General features: G+C 39.0%; 1 protein-coding gene across 4 annotated transcripts in view; it reads right to left on the bottom strand.

Moving 5' to 3' along the window:
- Positions 1-1962: 1962 nt before the first annotated feature.
- The window catches only part of FBXL4 (F-box and leucine rich repeat protein 4), a 28909-nt gene continuing 4577 nt past the window's right edge, over positions 1963-26294 (bottom strand). For all 4 annotated transcript variants that reach the window (XM_081186600.1, XM_081186601.1, XM_081186603.1 and 1 more), the window contains exons 3-8: positions 24224-24581; positions 21303-21547; positions 16345-16558; positions 11609-11680; positions 8601-8913; positions 1963-4534 (exon numbers count right to left, since the gene is read on the bottom strand). In XM_081186600.1, coding sequence (XP_081042726.1) covers positions 4371-4534; positions 8601-8913; positions 11609-11680; positions 16345-16558; positions 21303-21547; positions 24224-24581 — 1366 coding nt within the window. In that variant the 3' untranslated portion in view covers positions 1963-4370. The remainder of the gene's footprint in view (positions 4535-8600; positions 8914-11608; positions 11681-16344; positions 16559-21302; positions 21548-24223; positions 24582-26294) is intronic.

A 26294-nucleotide genomic window follows, 5' to 3' on the forward strand; every position in this document is an offset into this window, starting at 1 on the left:
GAAACAAGTGTGCCTTTGCCCAAAAAAGGTTGGGAAACACTGAGCTAGAGAAAAGTTGTGAAAATGGAATAAACAGTCATGTGAGTGCAGCCGCAGTCAAGAAGCCTAACCTCCTTCCGAGGCACATCGTCTGAGGTCTACCATTTCTGGTGATGGGGGATAGAGAATCATGTAAGCAAGAAAAAGACAGTAGCTGCTCCTACGTCCTGCCCCTTATTCGTGGAATGCCTTTCCCTTGTGTCTGTGGCATTTGGGCTTCCTCAAAACAGGGATGAGGAACTTCTGATCCAGGGGCCAAATGCAGTCTTCAGACTTCTCCCGTCCCCTCTCCAAGCCATGTCTCTCACTAGCCCTTCTCCAGTCCCTCACGGAGTGCTTTCGCCCAGGTGAACTGTGTTCCTGAACCATAAATAATGCCTCTTGCTTGCATGGATAGAGAAATGAAAAATGTGTGGGTAGAAACTTCTGACTTACCATAGACTACATTTCCTCCACATATAACTACGGTAAGAGTCACTTCCATTGTTCCACACACTTTCACTCCTGACTCTGTCCACTAGTATGTGGTTCCTGAAAGGTTCTTTGAAGGCAATGTGGCCATCCAGCTGAAGAATGTTCCCCATCCGGCTTTAGAGACATTTGTCCTTTTTAGGAAGAGGTTCAAGGCCAAGCGCACCGCTTAAGCCCCAAAGCACTCATCTAACTTTTTGGGATAATAAATGGTGTATACTAATAAAGCTGTTCCCTGCTATGTACTGTATGTCATAAAACGTTTTAAAAATATATATTTTTATGAAGGTTTTCTCCATTTGGTGAAAATAGGTGAAGATCTGCAATGGGCATTCTCATCTAAAAACATATTGCTGTGTGGGAAATGGATATAACATGAGGATTTGGGGAAGGATCCAGGAAAAATATATGCTGTGGTAGCACTCTGTCTAAACCTTTAGTTTTCAGACCAGTAAAAAGATAACTAATTTATTTTTTTCTTCAATTCTTGCGGTTCTTATTCCATATTGGTGTGGTTGTACTTCTTTCAAAAATTACCAATCTTGTATTTCTGTAAGCATTAGAGTGTTCAAATTTACAGGAAAAAAATCTTCTTTACAAACACCATATTTTACTTTAAGACCTAATGTTTTTTCATTTCAAAAAATCCATCTAAAGCACTAGATCTTTTATATGGGATAGGACCAAACTGAAAATACACAAACACTCCAGCACCACTATCTACTCTCCAACACTCTGAAGCAAAACATTATCCTCAATGGATGCAGAATACTTTTTCCTTTCTTTTTAGAGTTAGAAGAATATGGACAAATTAGTCTTTGAAAAAACCTAAGAGTGATAGAAGGGATGCTGCCTTGGGATTATTATCAATCAATCAATCAATCAATCAATCAATCAACAGTTCAACTGTGTTGTAAAATTCCTCTAGGCTATGCTTATGTATGTTATCTTAGATGGATGGCTTCCATGGGTCTAGCCAGGATTTCTTTGCTAGCAATTTGAGTTGTAAAAACCTACACTTAGAAGAGCACAGATGTGAAAGCCAATGTAGGATCTAATTTGAACCTCAAGTCACCTCCAGACAACCTGTTTATTCATCCTAGTTTGCTTGCACAAAGTTTATGCAGAGGTTAGACTGAATCTAGTCTTTGCTGTGAAATCATTCTGATTTGTTTGAGGAGCAGTTATGTGACAAGCATCATCATACACTTTCATTGCATTTCCTTGTCACTTTTCAAGCTACAAAATGTCAGATTATTGTTATTTTTTACAGTGGATAAATTGCACTAGGGCAACAGAGCCTTTTAATCCACTTTAGCTTCACAAAGTTCCCTTGAGCAAAATGGTGGCAGTCTGGTGGCACCCTTAGTCTTCTCTAAACATTCCAGTTAATGCCAGTCTACGAATCATTTGAACGGTACCAGTGAATATTATCTGACAAGGCTGCGGAAGTCTGAATAAAGAGTTTAATTTGTTCTTGGACAAGTCTTGCGTTCCTAGCCTAATTTTCATGAAGAAAATAATCCAAAGTCTTTAGACATTACTGATTGTAAAAACAGAAGGCACACGTTTTAAACACTATAGTGATAACAATATTTAAACAAAACTGTGTTTGTCTAACTGCAAAGAAAACATAAACATGCATATCCTGAACTACATAAAACAAGGCTTATTTTAGAAGGTTAACATCTGCAAATATACAGAGTCCAAAGAAGCACTCTTCTGTCACAGGTATGTACATATATAATTCTTAATTACACTGGATATAATTTATAAAGTTACATTTTTAAAAATGCAAAATAAAAAATATCTTTACAGAACAACTTTAGGATAGCTATTGGTCAGCAAAGTACAATGTTTTAAAGCCTGGTTCACACATGCATGGCATATTTATTGTATCCACGTGTGACTATATATGTTGGTAAACCAACACATGAAGGAACTTTAATATGAGCTGCATAGCATGTAAAGCAGCCAGCGGCGATTTCCATGATTGTGGCAACAAATTCTCCAGCTACCACGATCACAAAGAATGCTGTAGTTATCTCTATATACCTCTTGGATATCAGTAACATTCCTATATAGGCAGGTACACATGATTGTGTACACACATACCTGACCTCACAACGGGGTTGGGGGAAGAGACACAACCAAGGATTTCATCAGCTAAGCAATCCTGCTATCTCCATTTCCCTAAAAGAAATGGTGATCTCTGTGTAGGAGTGCAGACCAACACACACTTAGCATTTTCTGCAGGCTTGTAGAAAAGTTTCAGGAAAAGTGGTAGAAATGAACAAAGTGGATCCACCTGCCCATTTTTAGTAAAAATAGTTGAGTAAAAATATGAGCCTTAATGTATGTCTGAACTGACAGTTGAAATTTATTTCTGGTTGAAATCATGTCCTTCTCCAAGAGTCCCTCCTTTTTCAGTTTAAATTTCAGTGGGTTTTTGGGTACTATTCACTGCTGCGGAAGACTTCTTGGAATAGAAATCCTGTTGTCTTATTTCTACAAGAAGCAACATCAGCAGAATAAGCATGCAATCCAGAGAAACTTACACATGCTAAAGACTCATTAAAATAAAAGAGATACAACTATTTTATACCATCTCACACTTACTGATTTCAGTTCTGGTTTAAATCATTGTTTTAACTGTGTAGTATGTTTTACAAATTTTGTTTTTTTTGTAATGGCTTCAGCTACACTAATAAATCATATTCATATGCTTCCAAAAATTGGCTTACTCCAACAGAATAATCCTACCAAGGAAGGAGCCTTTGCTTCCAATCACATGGGACTCTATAACATGAAGTGCCCCCCCCCCCACTTTGCAATAAATCCAAATGAGATGCGCTTGCTGGATGCATAAAACATGCAGAAACTGAAAAAAACCGAGGTTGAATCTGTGCACGGGGTTTCTCCTTTGTCTCCTCTTAAATTGTAATCTTTTATTATCATTGTTTCAATCATAATCTATCAGATTAATACTTGTGTTTTTAAACTTGGAAGTCTTTGTCTAATTGAAAGGGATTCTTATATAGCTACAGATATAGTTTAATTGTACATCTGAAAATCAGATATGTAAATGTAGGATTGACAATTAGTGATGGGTCAACTTCTCCTGGCTTGCTTTGTATCTACTTTGTCTTTCAAAGTCTTTTCTTCTGCACCATCACTGGTTCCCCCATCCTTAGGCTCAACCTAGTAGCGTAAGTGGAGAGAGAAACCATCAATGAGGAAGGCTGGCAACAGCCCGATGCTTAAGTTGCTAGGATTCCTAAAAGCAAGAGACACCCATAGAACTTGTATCATGTAATGCAGCGTCTTTAGTGTCTGTCAGCTCTTTGATTAACTAAGAAGGTCAGAGATTTTTATGTGTAACTAAAAGTTTAGTTTATTAGGGTGCAATCCTACAGTCCCTGGGGACCATAGAACTTTCTTGTAGCAAGAATGAAGGTAGAAGCAATGAGAGACAACTTAAAAGACTAATGCTAAAACTTAAAAATTGAGGTCTCTCTTTTATTTCTTGCTTAGTTTTTGCTACAAGCTTATTTCACTGTTAAAATCCAAGCAGTCTTGAATGATCCATAATATGCATTTAAATGTATGCCACCTAATATTCACATGACTCTTTCTAGTTCAAATATGGAGGTCCACTTGTGAAGTACAGTAACTGGAAACTGTACATGGAATAATGGCTTATCACATTTTAAATCTTTGATTTGACGTTTAACCTTCATGTCAAGAAGAGTTAACTTTTCCCCATTATTCACAGAATATTTTTCTGTGAAAAAAGTCAGCACAAATTCACAGGAAACGGAATTGTCAAATCAATTCCATATAGCAGCATATGAAGTGAGTCACTGAGTGAAACTCTTCTTGATGAGCACATTAGGAAAATTGGCATTCAGTTCTAGGACAACTCTATTATCAATTTGTGAACAGAAGGACACGTCAAGTAAGGAAAGATCTTTGCAAGACTCCAGCAATTTTCTTAAAGAAGCAGGGCTCACCATTCTTGTGCCTAGAAAAGAAAGGGAGGGGACAAAAAGGAAAAGAAACCAGTTGAAAGTTACATCAATAAACAGAGTACAATGTGCTATTGGGAAGGTGAGGAAGTACAATGTTTATTGTCAGTAAAAAGATTTCATTTTAATGGGGCTTTCCCTTATCCAAATCAATAGTATAAACTGAAGCCTCTCTGACATCCAAACACAGGCTTAAAGGGCAGTGTGGCATAGTGAACCCAGAAGACTTTGTTCACCCCTGAAACTCACTGGATGGTCTTTATAAGGTTGCTGTAATGATAAATGGGCTACTCATCTTCTTTGAGAAAGGTAGAATAAAATGTGTGACGGTGGGGAATTAGCAGAAAGTCACATAATAGTCATTAGTTTCACACTAACTGCCTCCTTTCCTATTATCCTCTCTGACACATACTGGAAAACCAGTTCTATGTACCGTACTCGCTAAGTCTTCTATCAGTAAAATGGCCCAGTTGAGACTAGCCCAAAGCACTAACTACAGAAATCAAAACACGCTCTGCACAATCTTTGCAGTGTGCAGAAATGTGGTTTAATTAAAACAAAAGCATGCCTTGTCAATCTGTGTTCCATCCACAACTCCCCAGATGCACCCGCTGTGTTCTTGTGAATATTTAGAGAGGGACATCACTTAGAAAACAGGTCAGAAGAAATCATACATCATATACTTTCCTCCAAGCTTCGTGGCATTAACCATCAAAAGGTATTAATATAACATTTCACAGGGCTCGTTCTGAATTTTTGATAGTTGCTGTCATTGGGCTACCTACCCACAATTAGTTTTAAATAATCACAGATAAAAACAGTCAATTTTTTCCTTGTACAAATTATTTGATACAGGCATGCTAAGGTGTGCTTAAGACCACCTTGTTGCCAACAAGCAGAATTTCATTCCTTTGCTTTATTTACCATGTGTATATCTATTCAAAAATCTGAACAGTGGGTTGTATTTGGCTAAGTCCTATTCAGAGTAGACCCACAGAAATGAATAAACCTTAGTCATGCCCATTAACTTCCAATAGGTTTACACAGGAGTAGGACTAGAGTTGTTTACTACCCGGTGGGGAAAGAAGTTAGAACAAGTACGGTATCTTCAAATTGTTCTCTAAACTGTTCTTGGAATCCGACAGCTCCCAAGACAGGGAACACTGCATTGAAATGGTGGTGGAAGGGTTAAAGAGTGGCCTGGGAGTTCTGTGGAGACCTTTGGAAGGGAAACTCTTAGAAATTCAGGCACAAGATGCCTTTCTAGAGAGGGGACTATGTTTTTAATGTGCTGCTTATTTCTGTACAGAAACTGAGTAACTGCATTTTGAAACTGTCAAGGAAAGCTGATGATTTTGACAGCCATGAAGGGGACAGTTGGAGCTTTTGGCATTCTAGGAAGATGTGGGAGGTTTTTTTTTTGGGGGGGGGGGGTTACTGCATGTATGAGGTAGTGAAATATTCTTGTACAAGGGGGAAACGCATTGTTATTCCTCCTTTCATGCCCGGGTGGTTTTACATATTTGAAAATAGAGCTTTTAAATTTGTGTGAACTTACCTAGAATTACAGATTTTAATTCAACGAGTTTGGATAGCAACTGATGTATTGTGAATACAGATGGCTTAAACCCACCACATTCTTCTAAGCTGTACTTTATGCTGCCTGGCTGCAGTCAAAATATCAAAAGGGAGTTTGTTTTTCTGGAGCATGTTCTTTGCCCTTATTTAAGCATAATCCACACATATGCTGCAGTTTATGTGATCACACAATGGCACTGCATATGGTGCCCTGCAGGCAAGGAACAAAACTATGTATTCCACTTTCACATATTACCCATTTTCATACTTTAATCAGTCCACTAAACCTGGCATTTCTTCGTGGATCGAAGAAAAACAACATCATCCAACAGGTTGACCAAGTTGCAGACTTGCAAATACGTAAGTCCTTTTAGTTGTGCCTCTCAAATTCAGTAACTGCGCTGATTCCTGAATCAAAATTTCTACAGTAGAGAAACTAAACATTTTGCTGTGACATCTTTCTCTGTTCTTAATTTTTTGTTATTAGTGCCAACAAGAGAGCTAGATGGGAAAGGGGGCAAAACTAACTTTCCAAAAGAAGGGATTAAAGTTCTCCCTATGGAAGAGATTGCAGAGATTTAGGCAGAGACTGAGCTCAAGAAGGAAGTACATACAGGTGTGGGAGATGGGAGTGCATTGAAGCAGTCAAAAGTAGTGAAGGCAAGTCTATCTGCATTTTTATGGATTCAGTTATTGTTGTAAGACATCTTCAGCCTTGAAGAATTTGGAATTTAAAATTTAAAAAATACTTATATCCCATGCCTGCCTCCCAAGCACCTCAGTAGTAGTAGAAGCAGCTTGCAACAAACATTTTAAGATGAATAAAAACAATATGTTAAAGCATAAGATTTACCACGGGACACAGGTGGCACTGTGGGTTAAACCACAGAGCCTAGGGCTTGCTGATCAGAAGGTCAGCGGTTCAAATCCCCGCGATGGGGTGAGCTCCCGCTGCTTGGTCCCTGCTCGTTTCCGTGTGCTGCTCTGGTTCGCCAGAAGCGGCTTAGTCATGCTGGTCACATGACCCGGAAGCTGTATGCCGGCTTCCTCGGCCTGTAAAGTGAGATGAGTGCCGCCGCAACCCCAGAGTCAGTCACGACTGGACCTAATGGTCAGGGGTCCCTTTACCTTTACCTAAGATTTACCACACAGCTTATGACCTTTACCAAAGCATCACTAATCCAACAAACCATATCCATTCTAAAAAGTAAGGTCTTGACTGATCTCCTGAAATGTGCAAGAGAACTTCGTTTGGAAACAAAATTTCAAATCCATATTCTATTGGAATACTAAACAGCATGACTAAATAGAAAAATGCCTCAGGCTTCGATCTAAACACACACTTGAACACAATGGGACTTATTTCTGAGGAAACACAAAGAACTGGGGAGGCTTTATTAACCACTGCCATGGAAAAAATGGTGGAAGTGCATATTTTAACTTTATACAAGGGGTTTGGTGTATTGTTTTCTTTTGCTGTATGAAAGTTTGAGATCAATCCATCTGTATAGAAGGGCTTCTGTAACACCAGCAAAGATGGAAGAATCCTGCTGTCTATGCAGTCACACAGCATGACACTTGTGTAAATGAACAACGCCCTTCTTACCACATTACACTGGAGCAGCATTTTTTCTAGGCCTGGAATACCCAGAACTAGTGCTTTGATTTTATGTGTCAATGAATTAGCTTCTTTTGGCTTCCTCTTTACATGCCACAAACACAGGAACATTCATATGAACTATTTAGTATGGATATTTCAAGACTGTGTATCAGAACACAAAGCTTTCCATTATTATTGTACTTTTGGCTAAGATAGTTAACATGATGTGTAACCTGTAAAAACAACTCCTTTTTAACCTTCATGAAAACGCTTTCATTTTGACTAGCAAAAGCTTTCTACGGTTTTAAGCTGTAGTTTAAGTTTTAAGCTTTTGGGGCTGGGGGGGAGTGCGGAGACAGTCTCTTATACCAATTGCAATAGGAAATGAAAAATTATGCTGATTTCTTTTTCAAAAAATAAAAATTTGGTTTCTTTTTGAAGAAAGAAGCCCAACAGAGCACTCTATTATGTGCTCTGCAAGAAACTGTTTGATCATAAGGTTCACACTTTATAAATATATCCTGTCACACGCTATTCAAATTCCAAGAGCTTTTGAAAACCGGCAATTGCAGTTAAAACATTTTCAGGAAATCATCAGAAAACTAGTCCCTTTAGCAGCAAAGGATAAACGATTAAACAAATTTGCTGCCTGCTTCACAATCCAGTAAATCAAAGAATCTGGAATTAAACTGGTCTAACCCCATAATCCATTACGCTTTGAACCCGTGAGAGCATTCTCACGGAAACTTTTTATATGTGAATCATGAACCCAGTATTTACTTTCAAGACCACATCTTCTTTTATACAACACATACAGTTTATCTTCTGCTGTTGATACAACCGATCGATTTAAAGAAGATCCAAGTATTTTTATGGCTACTCACCCAAAATATCAAGCTGCCGGAGATTAGTACAATTTGCAGCAAGTTCATCTATGTCAGAGTCACACACAGACCTGTTGGCTGTCAGAAAGAGCTTTTGCAAGTTTGGGAGTTTACGCGCAAGGTGCGCAAAGCAGCCGGTGCTGCTCTGAAGGGTTGGGCACCAGCCAAGATCCAGCTCCTCCAGCAGTGGACAGCCGGAAGCTAGCTCTGCTATTCCATTTTCAGTAATGTTTTTACATCGCCATAAATCCAGCGTACGAAGTTTTTTGCACTTGGCTCCCATCATGCTAGCTATTGTGTCACAGTCTTCAATCTGTGAAGAAATAACACTCATTTGGAGGATACTGGTATTTATACCCTCAATCTTGCATTTAAAATTATGAACCTGTTAGTTACAGGTTGGACACAAGTACCACAAATTTCAAGCGTGTTTATAAGCAAATTGTCTTTAATACCCATATGCAGCCTGCAAACATTATTCTGTGCAACATCAGGTATCCTAAATAAGGATGGCCAGTTTGCCAAGAGGTCATGGGTGGCCCCCAGGGACCCCCTCACCTTCATTTTGTGACTATTTGGGATACACCATGTGGTAAATTCTGTATTGAAGCAATTCCATATACTCAGGGAACACAATGTTTAAAAACCTGTTTCATGGCAGAGTATATGGGTGGCAACCATCTTGATAATGTCACTTAGGCTATGAGTCAGTCATGAGTGGCACCATGAATATTCTTCAACTATAGAAGATTATTACTCAAATGAAACTATCTGTTTTATTACTCTGCCACAAAATTAAGCATGCTCCTATTTTTAAACTGCTTTGCTTTAAGCGCTATGCTTTTTAATGGGTTTGTTTTATATATATAATATTTTAATGGGATATATATATATATATATATATATATATATATATATATTTGCTTTCGTAGATTTTCACGGGTACAGGAATGCAGGTTTTGGTGTCTTCGGGTGTCTTCCCGTGTAAGAGTTGGGGTGTCTAGGCGACGTTTCGACGAGGTCTCACTCGTCATCTTCAGGCTGGTGCTTTCGGCTTCTTGTTACTGGAACCCTCTGTTCCAGTAACAAGAAGCCGAAAGCACCAGCCTGAAGATGACGAGTGAGACCTCGTCGAAACGTCGCCTAGACACCCCAACTCTTACACGGGAAGACACCCGAAGACACCAAAACCTGCATATATATATATATATATATATATGCAGGTTTTGGTGTCTTCGGGTGTCTTCCCGTGTAAGAGTTGGGGTGTCTAGGCGACGTTTCGACGAGGTCTCACTCGTCATCTTCAGGCTGGTGCTTTCGGCTTCTTGTTACTAGAACAGAGCAGGATCTCAGTGTTTGAGTTCCTATAAATACTGTTGAGGGGGTGTGGTGTATAGCCTCCAACGTTCTGGGCTGAGAGGAAGTTCCCAGGTTAATGTGCCTTTTCTTCTTTTGTTCATTAATTACTTGAGGGATATCTTGAGTGATTACTTGAGTGATATTCAAGCCCAAACCCAGACCCTCTCCACAGATAAATTACAGACACCATCCAGTAGCCAAACCATAGTGGCACCTCCGGATGCTGCACCCCCCTGCAATCCCTACACAGATCTGGCTGGCACAGGGCACAAAACCACAGCTCGCCCCTATACACGAAGCCAAGCCAGAGCACAACTAAGTGCAGTACAGCCATCTTCTCAGAAAAACTCTTTACAAGGTCAAGAGGTCAAGACACGAAAGCTTTAGCAACTAATCCACACCTAATGACCCTCCTAAGTGGTACTCAGAATATCACTCAAGTAATCACTCAAGATATCCCTCAAGTAATTAATGAACAAAAGAAGAAAAGGCACATTAACCTGGGAACTTCCTCTCAGCCCAGAACGTTGGAGGCTATACACCACACCCCCTCAACAGTATTTATAGGAACTCAAACACTGAGATCCTGCTCTGTTCTAGTAACAAGAAGCCGAAAGCACCAGCCTGAAGATGACGAGTGAGACCTCGTCGAAACGTCGCCTAGACACCCCAACTCTTACACGGGAAGACACCCGAAGACACCAAAACCTACATTCCTGTACCCGTGAAAATCTACGAAAGCATATATATATATATATATATATATCATTTTTAATGTTTTGACAGAATTGTTTTATTGTGTATTTGAATTAAGTGTAGACACTTTATAATTGATTTTATACTTGCAAACTGCTTAGAAGCCATTTTGGCATGGAAGTGGTATATAAATCAATGAATAGTAGTAATAATACAATGTCTGTTCTGCAGAAGAATTGTGATACATAGGAGAAAGGAAGCTGCAGATCACAGACCAATCACCGATAACACTGTATAGTTATTTCCTATACTTTTTTGGGGGGGTGGGGAGTACTCGCAAAACGCAGTCATGGCTGCTGCAATCTGGCTGTGTGTGACACTGGAAAGCAGAGGGCGAAATAGGGTTGGGATGTAAACTATATAATGTCCACTCCACTCCACACACAAAATGGTTTTCCATGGCAGATTTCGGCTTCTGCAGTGGAATCTGATGAATAATTATAATTTGAGCTTGGGGGTGGGGATATACAACTCAAAAACATATGCAGTCCAGCTCATAATCCTAAAGGTGCATGAGTAGAAGGAAATGAACGTTTAAAAATCTGGAAGCTATATATTTGAATATACACATGCACGTGACAAGCGACATCATCGTATGGGAAACACCACAACAGGGATTTCCATGACTTGAACTAAATACATAAATTAATTCTACCCACCTATGACTATACACAGGAGGATTTCTGCAATTCCTACAAAGTAGCCCAAGTGATGAAATAGAAGCTTGGCAGATGGACAGATGTAAATTCAAGCAAACATTTATTTTATCTTTTTATAAGAAGTGCATAGGTATTAGATGAAAGGATGAAAACAGGCGGTTAGATTTTTCTGCAAGTGAGCTGGGAAGTCTAAATTCTAATAACATACACTGAGCCTGGACTTTTAAAACTTACCATTACACAGCTACCCAGGCTGAGGTGCTGAAGATCTGAACAGAAGTTCAGAATGCTGAGCAGTGCTGTTTGCTGCCATTGGGGAACACATCAGAAGCAAATATAGAAAGCAAACACAAAGAGAAAGGGTCAATTAGACATTAAAGGCTGTCACCACTTTCCCTGAAATTCAGCTCAAAACCTAGGTAACAGACACCACAAATGCCATTTAATGAGTCCCCAGATGCTCTAACCATTGATTGGCTTAGAGTCAAGGTAATCATTACAAGCCTTTATATAATAAGTCACTCTGGATGTGGTTTTGCATGCCCTGAAGACCCCTTTATTCCCATGACCTATCAGTTCCTTTCCCTTAGGAAAGCTCTTAGAAGTCTGGCAAATTCAAACAACAAGCAAGGCCACACCAAAAACACAGAGGGCTGGTGACATCCCAGAAAAGTACAGCATCTCTGACATTCACTGATCGGCTGCAGCCTGATGGAACTGCCAATAGAGTCACACAGCATCAGGACCGAGCTGGTGACTTTAATGTCACAGGATGCTCTTGCTGACAAGGGTACTGACAATCATCGAGCTCCTGTCACTAGCAACATACAGATGGAAACAAATACAACGTGCACTTTACAGTCATGTTGCTGCTATTTTAAACATACTTATGGTGAGGTGCCACATCATTAAAACACAGCAAGAGGGACTCCACCAGAATATCAGATGCACCTTGCGAAATGGCAATTTTTTTTGAGGTTGCAGTAAGCATTACAACTTTAGGCATATAATACACATCTCACACAAAATAATCACAAACACATATTCTAAATTAGTAGTCCAAGTTGTCCTGAGACGTAGTTTTCTGTATTTCGTATCTTAGTCTGAAGTGTGATATTTAGTTTAGAAATAGGTTTCACAGGAAAATAAACTGGGGACCAACATAATTAAATAAAAATTCTGAATGATTTACTTCTACTAGAGTAAAAACATTAAAAATGTTATATTTTAATGTAATGTAATAAGTTTGGTGTATTTCTTTGAGGCTTGAAAAAGACTTTTTCAGGATTTTTACTGAAGGGAAAAAAATGCATAAATACATATCACAGTTAAGCATTGATGAATAGTGACTAAGTCTTATCTAATCACTAATTATCTGCCTGCAATGTCAGATTAATGTAACAATTGGCAATATTGTGCAAAAGTTAGTTACTATTAAAATGTAACCGCCACAGTGGTTGATACGTTTAATGTTAGTAAACTGCTAAATAACTTTTAATATTTCTGTAAGCAAATACTGATTTTCAGTATTCAAACATATGTTTGATAACCTCTTTAGTACTGTAGTCTCTTTTTTTGCAAAAAATTTATTAGTTTCTACAATATGAACGACAAAGAAAAACACAAAACAAAACAAACATAAATCATATCCTTATTGAAAATAACAGTTATTTACTTTGTAAAACGACTTCCTCGTTTCCCCTTAGTTGAATTTCATTGCATATCCTTATAACGGTTTTTCAAATTAGTACTGTATCCTTATAACGGTTTTCCAAATTAGTACTGTAGTCTTTATGGACAATTGATTATTATCAATTATTAAAGGCACAAATGAGTTCTAATCAGGCTTACTTTAATATACAGACATGATGACTCAATAGGTTTAGTCTTCAAAGGAATATTTCTACAACATAAGGGGAGATGGAGAAAAGAATGGAAAGGGCAAAGTGCAGCTTTCACAATGCTGCACAACTCCATTTATTTAATGGTGAAAGAAAATGAAAGCCAGACTAATCAAATATAGTTGGACATGCCTTATTCTACTGAAGTATTTATCAAGCTTTTGTAACACACGCCCCCTTAGCCAACATAAAAAAAAATCCCATTCCTCCTCAAACCTGGCTCCTGTAATTATTTTATTTGAATTTTCAAATGGAGTGATATGTTGTGACTTTCACATTTTTACTTATATTGTGCGTATTGTTTGAAAACACTCACGCCCCCCTCCTGCCCCGCCCCCCGATCTAGTGGTGATATATTGGGATTATCATAAATATAGCTTTTTGCACTTCAGGGTGTTTGCTTATTGCTTGCATGTGTTTTACAGTATTTATTTTAATATTGTACACTCTGCCTTGGTTAGGCTTCAAATATATTTCCATTCTTTGTTTTGCCTACCTCATAGCAACTGTCACAACTGTGTTGGGCATTGGGGCAATCCTTTGTCTTGGATGGAGGGGAGGTCGTAGTCTTTGCCTGCCCCTCCAAACATATCCCGTTAAAGTGATCCAGGGAAAGTGGCCATGTCCACTTGCTCTGGTGTGGCCAGGGCCAAGGGAATTCCCCCCAGATGGCGGTCCCCGCAGGCGTCACCCTATTTGATATAATTCTTAGGAAGCCCCTGCCTGGAGTGACCTACGTGCCAAACCTTTTTCATCTGCGTTAAATACAGTTGTGGCCTGTTTCGATCCAAACCAGTCTATGTGGTCCTTTATTTGTCTGCGGGTTGGGGACTGGGGAGCACAATGCCTGGACATGCAATTGAAATGAAAATAAACAAGTTGTATGATTCTATTTAAACAGGGCCACTTTAAGACATATTTAGAAGTGAGTTTTTTGGTGCAAATTAGGACAAAATGTACAGTTCTTTGGGGGGGGGGAATTACATGTATGTTCGGAAAACTGAAAGAAGTATTTTGTTGCTTCAGGCAACTTTTATACTACAGGGGATATACAGTGGTACCTTGGGTTACATACGCTTCAGGTTACAGACTCCACTAACCCAGAAATAGTGCTTCAGGTTAAGAACTTTGCTTCAGGATGAGAACAGAAATCGTGCTCCGGTGGCGGGGCAGCAGGAGGCCCCATTAGCTAAAGTGGTGCTTCAGATTAAGAACAGTTTCAGGTTAAGTACGGACCTCCGGAAAGAATTAAGTACTTAACCTGAGGTACCACTGTACCACTTTTTTTGGGTGCAGCAAGAAGGACTTTAAAGGTGGCAGGGAGAAGATGAGTATGTACCCAGATTCCAGATTCCTTAAGATACTAGATTGCAAATAGATTGCAAATCTATTCCCCATTAAACACTGTTCAATGCCAGTTCTAAGATGTTACCATGCTGTACAAAATATATAATTATACAAACAGGTTTGCAACAAGTTCTAAATTATAATTCCTATTATGTACATTCAAATGCAACAACAGCATAAAAAAGTTTGAAATGGTCGGGTAGTTAGTTACACAACATATGAATTGATACTTTATTTTTAAAAACATGACATCCTGATGCTTTTGAATGTAAAAGCACTAGAATCATAGATTTGATAGGTTCATCAAGATATCATGTTAGCTCCAACACAGAAGTGGAAACAGAAAATCAAGATAAGAATCAAATCAAGATAACATACATATACAAGCCAAAATAATGATGTGTATTGTCAAGTTACTATGAACAAATACTTTTATTGTCCATTGTGCACCTCAAATGCATCAATGCCAACAAATTCTGGAAGTATGCTGTGAATGCATATTCAATGAATAAAGGATTAAAGAGTCAGCAAATACTAAGACCACCAGCACAAAACTCTTTTTAGTATAACTGCAGTCTTAATTTAGTATAACTTAAAGATTACTTAGATGACTGAAGCAAAATTATAACTTGTAATAAGTGCTTTCAAAAAGTAAGAATATTTAAGTTGTAATTATTTATAATTAGAAAATTTATTACATCTTGGTTTTGTACAGTTGGTTGCATTTCATGAAGGGAAACTACCGCTGGATTGTTTAAGCAGAAGGCTAGGTCTCTTCTAAAAGGCATTTTCAAATGGTAAAATTGTTCCACTATTGGCCCAACACAGAGATAACTAGCCATGTGCATTGAATAAACATGGGGTGACGTAGGTTTGCAATAAAACTGGCTGCAATTGCAGCCAATAATTTGAGCCTGAAAATGAAACATGTGTACGTGTGAATCTTCTGTCTGCACATACTTTAATAACCCATAGACTACAACAGGTGTATTTTCCATTGGCAGCAAGGAAGGTATTTACGCTTGCAGAACGCAAGCTGTCATTACATCTGTGTGTAAGTAACTCCCAAAACAGATCAGGAAAAAATTATTTTACTAACCTTTGGTTAGTAACAGAAAGATGTGCTATTGCTGAAGTTGAAACTTTGAACAAAATTATTGTGACTGATGCTTTGGCAGTCACTGACTCAGGATGGAGGAAACTTACGGCATTCCCCCCCCCCCAACTTTCGCTTAGATGACTCTCAGGACATCATAGTAGCAATCAGCATTCCAGGAGAGAGCAAGTTAAGTTACACATGATAGAATGGATGGTATTGAATTCCCACCAGACACATTAAAAATCCTGAGGGATTAGGGAGCAGAGAAATGCGGTAAACTAGGAATATATCTATACTAGCAGATGCAAGCTGTATTTATTAGCTACAGTCTTAAGTACGAAATCCAGTGATGGCTGTCAACCAACAGAACTGACACTGTTGATAGAACAAATTTCGCTTTGTGTTCCCTCAAAATCTGCTCTGGAGCATTGAGGGATCCATGGGACAGATCTGGGAGGGAGGAGGGGAAATCCTATGTGTGATACTGGATTGCTGGATACTGCCCTAAGATATATATTTTTCCTGAATATTTCAAACATGAGTACTTCACAGAAGTCACACTCTAGTCTGTTTCTGAGGCTTAAGTCTTATCATCACTGATAAAAGAAGAAGAAAAACTTTACCTCTACTTTCGTTCGGTAGAGAATTAGACGTGTAAGGTTGCACAATTTGGCAATGTGACTGAAAGCCTGAGGTGGTAGCTTATCACAGGAGGAGAGATTTAATTCTTGAAGATTCAGACACGTCTCAGCAATGACCTCCAAGCAAGCCTCATTGAGGAAATGACTACAAGACAACTCCAGGCGCACTAGTTCTGAACCACAAACCTTCAAGAATCTGTAAAAAGCATATTGTCACGTGGGTTAATTCAACAAGAAAAGAAGCGTCTTTTCTTACAGTAGTTTAAATTGGGGGGGGGGGGACCACCTGGATAAAACCCAGTTATTTCTCTTGCCATGTCTTAGAAGCTCGAGAACAATGCTATGCATGCCTAATAAGAAGCCTTATTGGTACAGTGGTACCTCAGGTTACATACGCTTCAGGTTACATATGCTTCAGGTTACAGACTCCGCTAACCCAGAAATAGTACCTTGGGTTAAGAACTTTGCTTCAGGATGAGAACAGAAATGGTGCTCCAGCGGCGCAGTGACAGCGGGAGGCCCCATTAGCTAAAGTGGTGCTTCAGGTTAAGAACAGTTTCAGGTTAAGTACGGACCTCCGGAACAAATTAAGTACTTAACCCAAGGTACCACTGTAAAGCAACAGCTTAAACACAGAACTGAGGGGGGAGCATAATCAACACCAGGGACCAAGAGAAAGCACTTTAACCAGCCAAGAGAAGTTTCCTCACAGCTACAAGAAGGAAAATTCTACCATGGAAGCATCATGATACACCTAAACCAGAAAGCTAGAGCCCATTTTGTAAATTACAAAATTGGTTCTCAGAAATGCTGCAATGTGTGCATACTGTGGGAATTCAACTGTAGCTTCTGATGTACGTACAGTCAAGCCTCGGTTCTCGAATGGCTCCGTTTTCAAATGTTTCGGCTCCTGAATGCTGAAAACCCAGAAGTAAATACTCCGGTTTTCGAACGTCTTTTGGAACCCGAATGTCCGACGTGGATTCCGCGTGAGTACAAGAAACTCTTGCAACCAATCAGAAGCCGCGCCTCGGTTGTCGAACGTTTTGGAAGTCGAACGGTCTTCCTGAACGGATTACGTTCGACAGCCGGGGTTTGACGACTGTATATGCAAATAACCACACAGACATGTAATCATCACACATTACAGGTCACTGGGTTCATGCTTGGGATTTAAGTTAATTTCTACACCGAAATGTCTCTTCTGAAAGCATTTTGTAACTTGTGAAGCAGTTATTTGTGTTCCAAAGGTTTCCCATATATCCTCACAGCATAGCATGTGCCCTAAGCCTAAATGCACTGATATGCTTGCTGCTGTGAGGGACAGTAGTGTCAGGGAGACCCGAACGGCATGCACACCATACATTTAAAGCATTCCCCTCAAGAATCCTGGGAACCGTAGTTTTTAAAAATGTGTTTTGGGAATTGTAGTTCTGTGAGAGGTAAGCTACAGTTCCCAGGGTGTTTTGGAGGAAAATGTGCCTTAAAATATGGTGTGTACACAACCCGGGAAACAAGAGAATGATGATGGCAGAAACTACTGTCTCTAGATTAAATGTGACACACCAAGAAGACAGTAAGGAAGGGACAGTGTCGGGATAAGTGAGTACAGGCACAAGGCACATCTAAGCTTATTTGCAGACCAGATCACATTCACAAAGTCCAATAGAGTAAAAGCAAACTTTCTTAGGATCTGTATTTATTACTGAACTTATTCTAATGCAGTTTTCCATTGATCAGAAGAAGAATCCTCTAGAAGTGCTACCATAGATTTTGTTTCATTAAATATTATTAGTATCAATTATACCATGCAATTGAAATTTTGAAACACATCAAGCCTTAGAATTTTGGCATCACATTATTTCATACACATTTTACATACATAAGAAGCATACTGTAGAGGCTAATTTTTGTAACATTATTGTACTGTGAAATTTAAGACCATAAGACACCAAGCCAACTTTATTCAAGTAATGTGAACATCCTAGACAAATTCTTACATAAGCATTCCTTTAATTTTCACTCCCCCCAAAAAACCCCAACACAGAATAAATGTAAATAAATTTGTTTCATTGTCTTCACGATTTACAATGTTCCATGCAATAAAGCGATTGAAATCTCAACTTTTGAAGTATAATTTCTTTAAAATATAATTTCTTGCTCCCAAAAGACTCAAATATTTTGCAGCAGCACAAACTTTATCCTGCTACAACTGACATTAGCAAGCAGGGTTAAAAACTCTGCTGCTCTTCTGATGCCAAATCAGAATTATCCGTATGTAATATGATTATGCGCACCATTTTCTCAATTCACATGCCATTCTTTCACTGACAGAGCAATATAAAATTATTCAAATATATATTACTAAATTTGATTTATTGTCCCAATCAGTATTTCCCAAACTCCCTTTTTAGCTCAAGCACAGAAGTTTAGCAAACTTAGTAATTCTCAAAAGTAAAACATGATGACATTCTTATATAGCCCTAAGGAGATGGACATTATCAATAAGTTAAATTACCTTCAGCTTTGCCTCAGGATGTTCACATGCCTGAAGCATTCTGTCCTCTCATGGTAATATATCCTTTGCTTGTCAGATTTCTTAGATCACTATTCTAATTTGTTCTATTTCCTTGGAGTTAATACATATTCTACCAATACTCAACATTTTCAGAAATATAAACAAACAGCTAGCTACCTATAACTTTAAAGGACTATAAACATAATCTAAAGTTTGGCCCCCAAAGGATAGAGATACTAGGCAAAGCTACCTCTTGGTTTTTTCTACCTAAAAACTAAAATCCTAGACAACTTACTCATGGGTCCACAAGCATCAATATACTGTAATAGGATGGGCTGAGGATTGCAGCCTAACAGTGTTCAAGCAATGGGCTGGATCTAGGCTAACCACAAGAGGAGCTCTGCCCATATAGGACCCTGAAGGACCAGGTGCGCAGCCTGGGAGTCATTTTGGACTCACAGCTGTCCATGGAGGCACAGGTCAAATCCGTGTCCAGGGCAGCTGTTTACCAGCTCCATCTGGTACACAGGCTGAGACTCTATCTGCCTGCGGACTGCCTCGCCAGAGTGGTGCATGCTCTGGTTATCTCCTGCTTGGACTACTGCAATGCGCTCTACGTGGGGCTACCTTTGAAGGTGAGCCGGAAACTACAACTAATCCAGAACGCGGCAGCCAGACTGGTGATTGGGAGCGGCCGCCGAGACCATATAACACCAGTCTTGAAAGACCTACATTGGCTCCCAGTACGTTTCCGAGCACAATTCTAAGTGTTGGTGCTGAGCTTTAAAGCCCTAAACGGCCTCGGTCCAGTATATCTGAAGGAGCGTCTCCACCCCTATCATTCTACCCGGACACTGAGGTCCAGCACCAAGGGCCTTCTGGCGGTTCCCTCACTGCGAGAAACCAGGCAGAGGGCCTTCTCGGTAGTGGCGCCCTCCCTGTGGAACTCCCTCCCACCTGATGTCAAAGAGAACAACAACTACCAGACTTTTAGAAGACATCTGAAGGCAGCCCTGTTTAGGGAAGCTTTTAATGTTTGATGTATTACAGTATTTTAATATTTTTTTCAAAGCCGCCCAGAGTGGCTGGGGAAGCCTAGCCAGATGGGCGGGGTATAAATAATAAATTATTATAATATTATTATTATTATTATATAGCCCTTGAAAACCTGGACCAGCAGGCTGAGGGACCTTCAGAAACCATATGGGAGGTGATGTGGGGAACTTCAGGGGAAAGGGAGAGGGAATTGCTTCTGCTCCCTTCTCCCACTGAGTCTTTCCACGTGTCTTTCATTTGCAAAAGGTAGGTCTACATCCAGCCCAATAACTTCTCGATGGACAATTACTTTTTTAAAAAAATATGTCTGACATAAAATTTGCTAATATTAAAAAAATTGGTTAAAAATAGCAAACCACACTTTTAAATCAGTACCATACAAACAACTGTAGCCTAGTCTTTCATGAGTTCCAGAATTTCCATTCTCCACTAAGCATCAAATAATATTTTGCTGCTCTGTCTATAAGCATCTCGGGTCATCATAATTCCTTAACCTGACTTCCCAATCTAGTAGAGAATCTCCACGGGCGCGAGGTTACTACTATTATTGATCTGACCATGAGGCCGTTGTATAAATGATGTTGAATATCTGTAAATAAAGCGAGTAATAAAGTATATGAATCAAAACTAATACGAAAGCCAGTATTTCGCTTGACTGGGTTAAAGGTTGGGAACTCAAGTTCTGCTGTCCTGGCTAGTTTGCATATCACAAAATCAAAAGGCAGAGCAAGATCAAAACCCACCCAAACCCTGGCACTAATATGTGGAACTGCAACATCCTGGAACTCTTCTCGCTAGCTTCTCTGTTACTGCTAACCTTTCAGAAATGACATTATGTTCCCAATTCTTCAGTGAAGCCTACCTTCTCTGACCCAATAAACATTCCTCATTTCTCTCAGATAGGTCATTATTGCCATGATATAGGGATCCATAAACACAGCAGTGGCAAGTCACAGGCCTCGCTGCTTTAGTTATGGGTCCACTTACATCTCTACCATTGTCAAATACGGCTTTAGTGGCCAACTGTTTGACAGGTGGAAGGGAAATGGTATGGGATAAAATGGCAAGACTGCAGAGAACTAGGCTGAACTTACCCTCAACCTTCACTCCAAGAAGAGAGCAACACTGCCTCTGACACACACAAAAGCCAGTTGTTAGAAATGTAGTTATGTGTCAAATTCCATTCCCTTCTGCCGCTGCAAATCCATGTGTGGAAACCCATACCTGAGTTTGAATTACTGTTGCTGGATTAGGGCAATGTGAAAAAGAAACAAGAGAACGTTTCTGTCCTACCTGAAAGGGGTGGGAAGCAGGGGTATGGGGATGATTCTCAAATATTTAGTACATCATGATTCAGAGCACTGACCTGCTAAAAGCAGATAGAGAAATGGTTCCTCTGTTTCCAGTCCAAGATAAATTCAGCCACTGGACAAGGATACAGCGAGACTGTAGGTATTCTAGAGCTGTGTCGTTTATTCTTGCCCAATAAGGTTGCAAACTGAGGTGAATGTACTGCAGAGGATCACAGCAGTGCTGATAAAGTAGCTTACATGTCTGCGATAGTCTACACAGATCTGGGACTGCAAGGTGACTCAAAATTAACTGGATAAGCTGAATTGAAAACACAGAAAAGAACATCACACCACTGTCCTTAAAATTACAATTTCCACTGCATTTGATAATATATCCCATTAGTTCACTGATTTTTAAAAACTGAATACACTTAAGGAGAAAAACATTTTCTGTTCCTAGTCATTTTTCTATTTAGTGCTTCTTTCGTTCCTCTCTACCTTGCTTTTTAAAATACTTTACATAATTAAACTTCATTTTAAAAAAACACCTGCTTTTCTCTCTTTAAGGATTTTTAAAACCATGCATTAACATAACAGAAGGTATTTCTGCTTTCAAGATTAAAAATCAACATCAGTTGAGTCTCTCTCTCACACACACACACACACACACACACACAGCTTGCCCAACACAAACATACAAAATCAGCTATTTCATTATTTGGCATGATTATGTTCTTTTTAAGTTACATTAATTTCTATCAGAGAGTGAAGCACATTATTAACTCCCTTCCATTGAACTTAATGGGGCTTGATTGTGTCCACCAAAAATGCAAATGCCCTGAGATCTTTGGATGAAGGGTGGAATATAAAATAAATAAAATAAAATAAAAGTTAGATCTCTTGAGACCCTATAAATTAAGATACATGGGATATAAATATTAAAAATATTCGACTAGTTATTCAGAATTTAGCCACATGACCTATATGTTGTCACATAGCCAAAACAAGAGTCAACTATAACAACTCAAGTTCATATGAACCGAAAAATCAAGTTTGACATTCATATAAAAGAACCAAAATCCACACTGAACTGTTTGCTCCAAATGCTGTCAGAGATACATGATGGTTTTGGTTTTATTGTAAGCAAAACAGAAATATAGGCTTTTCAGAATTGCAGACTGACTTATTTTACAATGACACCATTGTAGGAATCAAGTAGGAATCAAGTCAGTCCTGTGCAAGAGGCAAGTTTTCTTCCATACTATGTGTTATTGTGGTTCATGTAAATTGCACTGTTAGTATTTTTTGTTTGTTACAAAAATAGGATGAGGCTGAAATGCTTTGTATGCTGTTATTTGTGAGCCCACACATCAGCTAGTCAAAGAAGTACAAAGTGAATTTTCAGACTGTTAAATTGACGACATTCCTTGCCATTGCAGTGAAAATTGTAAAGGAAGGTTTAAAAGCAAAATAGTGTTCTTTTAAAGAGAACAAAATTATGCTTCTCATATTTCTCTACTATAACATGGTTAATAAGGATATGAAAAACTCAATAATGTCCCCTTAACTAATTTCATTTTTAATGTATCTGATAATCTACACATCACTAACTCTGCATTAGAGATAAAAAATCTTTTAACATGTCAGTATCAACACCAGAAAAGTTAATCCCACTTTAGACTAAAATTACACTTCATGATACCTGAAATGAAAAGGGTATAATGAAATGTCAGTAAGATTATGACATTAAGATGTAACTGAAGTACTTTTTTTGCTTTTGATTAAACAAAGATAACAGCTTCCAAGCCTACAGGCTAATAGCCATTAATCATTACTACTTTAGAGTCTGGTGTCTTGTCAGAAATTTGCTGTGTGCGTGTGTGCGTGCGCGCGCGCCCTAGCATAAAGCACAATTTGATACTATAATGAATAAGTGAGGAGACATGATGTGTTCAGAACGACTCCCAGAATGCTGTTGAATATCCGCTTTTAAAAACTAATCCTATAACATGCAGAGTCTCTTTCAAACCACTGTGGTTATTATGCATTACTGAAGAAAAATGGCAGCTGTTTGTTTCTGACAGCTTTTCGTTAAAAAGTCAGTTTACATAAAAGAAAAGAACTGTGGAGGGAATTTTGAAATATTTCTAAGACTTGTTTAAAAAAAGGAAGAAATTGAAGAGGAATAATAGTTCCCAAAGTGAGACTGGTGTTATAGCCTTAACAAATGGAAGGATTTAGAGCAGGGGTCAGCAACCTAAGGCCCGTGGGCCACAAGCAGCCCAAGGGGGTCATTTAACTGGCCCACAAGCTGCCCCCGAACCAAGTCGCTCGTTGGCGAGCCCCCGCCGCTGTGCTAAACCAGAAATCACATCTGCACATGTGCAGGCGCCAAAAACGAGTCTGCGCACAATCCAGCCATGGAGGGATCTGTGTTGGAGTGAACCGGCCCAGGCAAGGTAAGCCTCGGTGACACCTGATTTAGAGAGACTACCTTTTCTCTTTACATCCCCTTGATTTGGTTTAGTATGAATATCTATCAATCAGTTTCCTCCATAATCAATACTATACAACAAACATTGTATACAACAAACATTGTATTTGAATAATTTCAAAAATTATTTTGCACAGTATAACCAGCAATGATAAACTATGCTTGCAAAGGTTATTTTCCGTAACAGATCAAAAGAAGAAAGCTATTTTCATGGGGGGGGGAGGGAGTTCCATTAAAAACAGAATTTCAGCTAGCTTTTCGTTGGATTTTGGTATTTTTACGAAATATTATTTGGATTTGTTTAATACCACTTTGAGAAGAACTCGTGGTTTATTTAAAACACATCAAGAAAATGGGATTTTGTTTTTAAAAAGCATGGGCAGATTCCAAAGGACTGTGAGTGAAGCCGTTACTAATCATGGATATGAACCTATCTTGAACCCTTGTATCCTAATTGGTTATGGCAATTCTGCTTTAAAGTAAGAATCCCCACTCCTTTACCTCATAAGGCAATTTATCAAAGTATCCATTAGTTGTCCATTCCTTGAAGGCAGCCGCACTAAACTGCTTATTAAGGATGTCCATGCTGCAGCTGTCTTGCTCTCCATCTTCACCATCATCATCATCATCCTCCAGGTCATTCATATCAATCAATGAAGTATTAAGAGAAAGCACAGGCCTCTCTCTCAAACCATGTAGTACTACTGCATCCAACTCGGTATAGTAATCCAGTAGAGAACTATTCACTTCTAGACGAATTAGGTTTGTAGGAAAGTTTATCCGTTTGATACTAGGTGCAAACCGACGTGCCTGAGGTGAATTTACCTTGGTGGGTGGCTCTGACCAAAGGATTTCCCATCTACAAAAATAAAAGTATACATGTAACACCATTATTAAGACAAAAAAATTTTTTTTAGTATTGGTAATGAAATTAAGTTCAAGCTGATAAAAAATACAGCATGAAGAACACTAAAAGGGGGCTGATATAAAATACTTAACTCTTCTATCTCATAAAACTTAATAAATACCGGTATCTCACAAAATAAAAAGGTTAGATAATATACTAACATTATTCACTGACTCCGATGTTGATTTCTTCTTAATATAGCACAATTTACACAGGTTTAGGAGGGAAAACAGAGAATGCACAGTGAACGTGCATTTCAGTAAGTGAACAATTAAAGGGGCTATTAAAAAAAATGCAGGTAATTGCAGATGAAGTGATAACCAACATATGTGTTTATGTGAGTATTTTTCCAGACAGTGGCTATACAGACAGCACACATTTTATGGCAGAAGATTTTTCTGAGCCTTGATGCGGAAGAAATGGTCTCCTTGGGATGCCAACTAGTACATGCCCAGTTTATGCAATCCAATATTCTGGAAATAAAACTTTAAAGATATTGTGGTGTTGTCGTCGAAATAGCTCAAAAAGATGGAATTCTGAATCCATTTCAAGAGCTATTTTGTCCAAGGACTGGCTTTATAATGAAGAAGCCATTGGCAGTCCACTATGGTAACACACAGATGCCCACCATTACGTTGAGAAGATTATGTTGAATTCCAAAGTTCTTCTGCCTTGAGATCTATGGATGAAGGATGGTGTTCAAATTTAATAAATAATGATGAATAATAACATGTGATGCAATATTGTCATTCTTAAGAGCTACTGTTCAGCTCCTTGTCAGCTATAGCAGCAGAGACGTTTTTATAGCACAACAACTATAGGTCACATGCTGAATATATTGAGATGCCACCTAAGACAGAAGATTACAGGGCTGCCATTGCCTAATTCTACCCTGGCCCCGAAAGCTATTTTGGATAATGGCTATATGGAAGCTCCACGTTCAGATATGGGATGGCACACTGAATATCATTTGCTGGAAAAGTTTATTGCCTTAAAGACCTGATGGTGGGCTTTATGGAGGCAACTGGTTAGTCACTGGGGAAATAAAGAAGAGGGAGTAGGTGGATCTTCCTACAGAGTTCTTCTTATAATCTTCAGGACCTGCTGAAGACCAGCCAAGGAAGGGTTTGCATCCTCTGTGCCTCCAACCCCACACCTTGTTGGCGGGTCTCAGCATCATTGGACCCTGTATGAAACATGTCTACATACATATTGCTTTAAAAAAACAACCCTTCAAAGAATGGTGACTAAACAACAACTTTGTCTGGATACCCATTCAGACATTTGGAGGGCATATGTTGCACTGTATGTGTAAATTAAGATTGATGTACTGATGTTTATTGTATTGTGAATATGAGCGGATTGTTTTCTTTTCTTCCCCCACTCTCTTTGTGTTGTGTTCCCCCCACTCTTTCATTAATAAATTTGCATATACAGTGGTACCTCGGGTTAAGAACTTAATTCGTTCTGGAGGTCCGTTCTTAACCTCAAACTGTTCTTAACCTGAAGCACCACTTTAGCTAATGGTGCCTCCCGCTGCTGCCACACCACTGGAGCATGATTTCTGTTCTCATCCTGAAGCAAAGTTCTTAACCGAGGTACTATTTCTGGGTTAACGGAGTCTGTAAACCTGAAGCATCTGTAAGCCGAGGTACCACTGTGCGT

Source organism: Podarcis bocagei, assembly GCF_964188305.1.
Source record: "Podarcis bocagei genome assembly, chromosome: 3".
Lineage (NCBI taxonomy): Eukaryota > Metazoa > Chordata > Lepidosauria > Squamata > Lacertidae > Podarcis > Podarcis bocagei.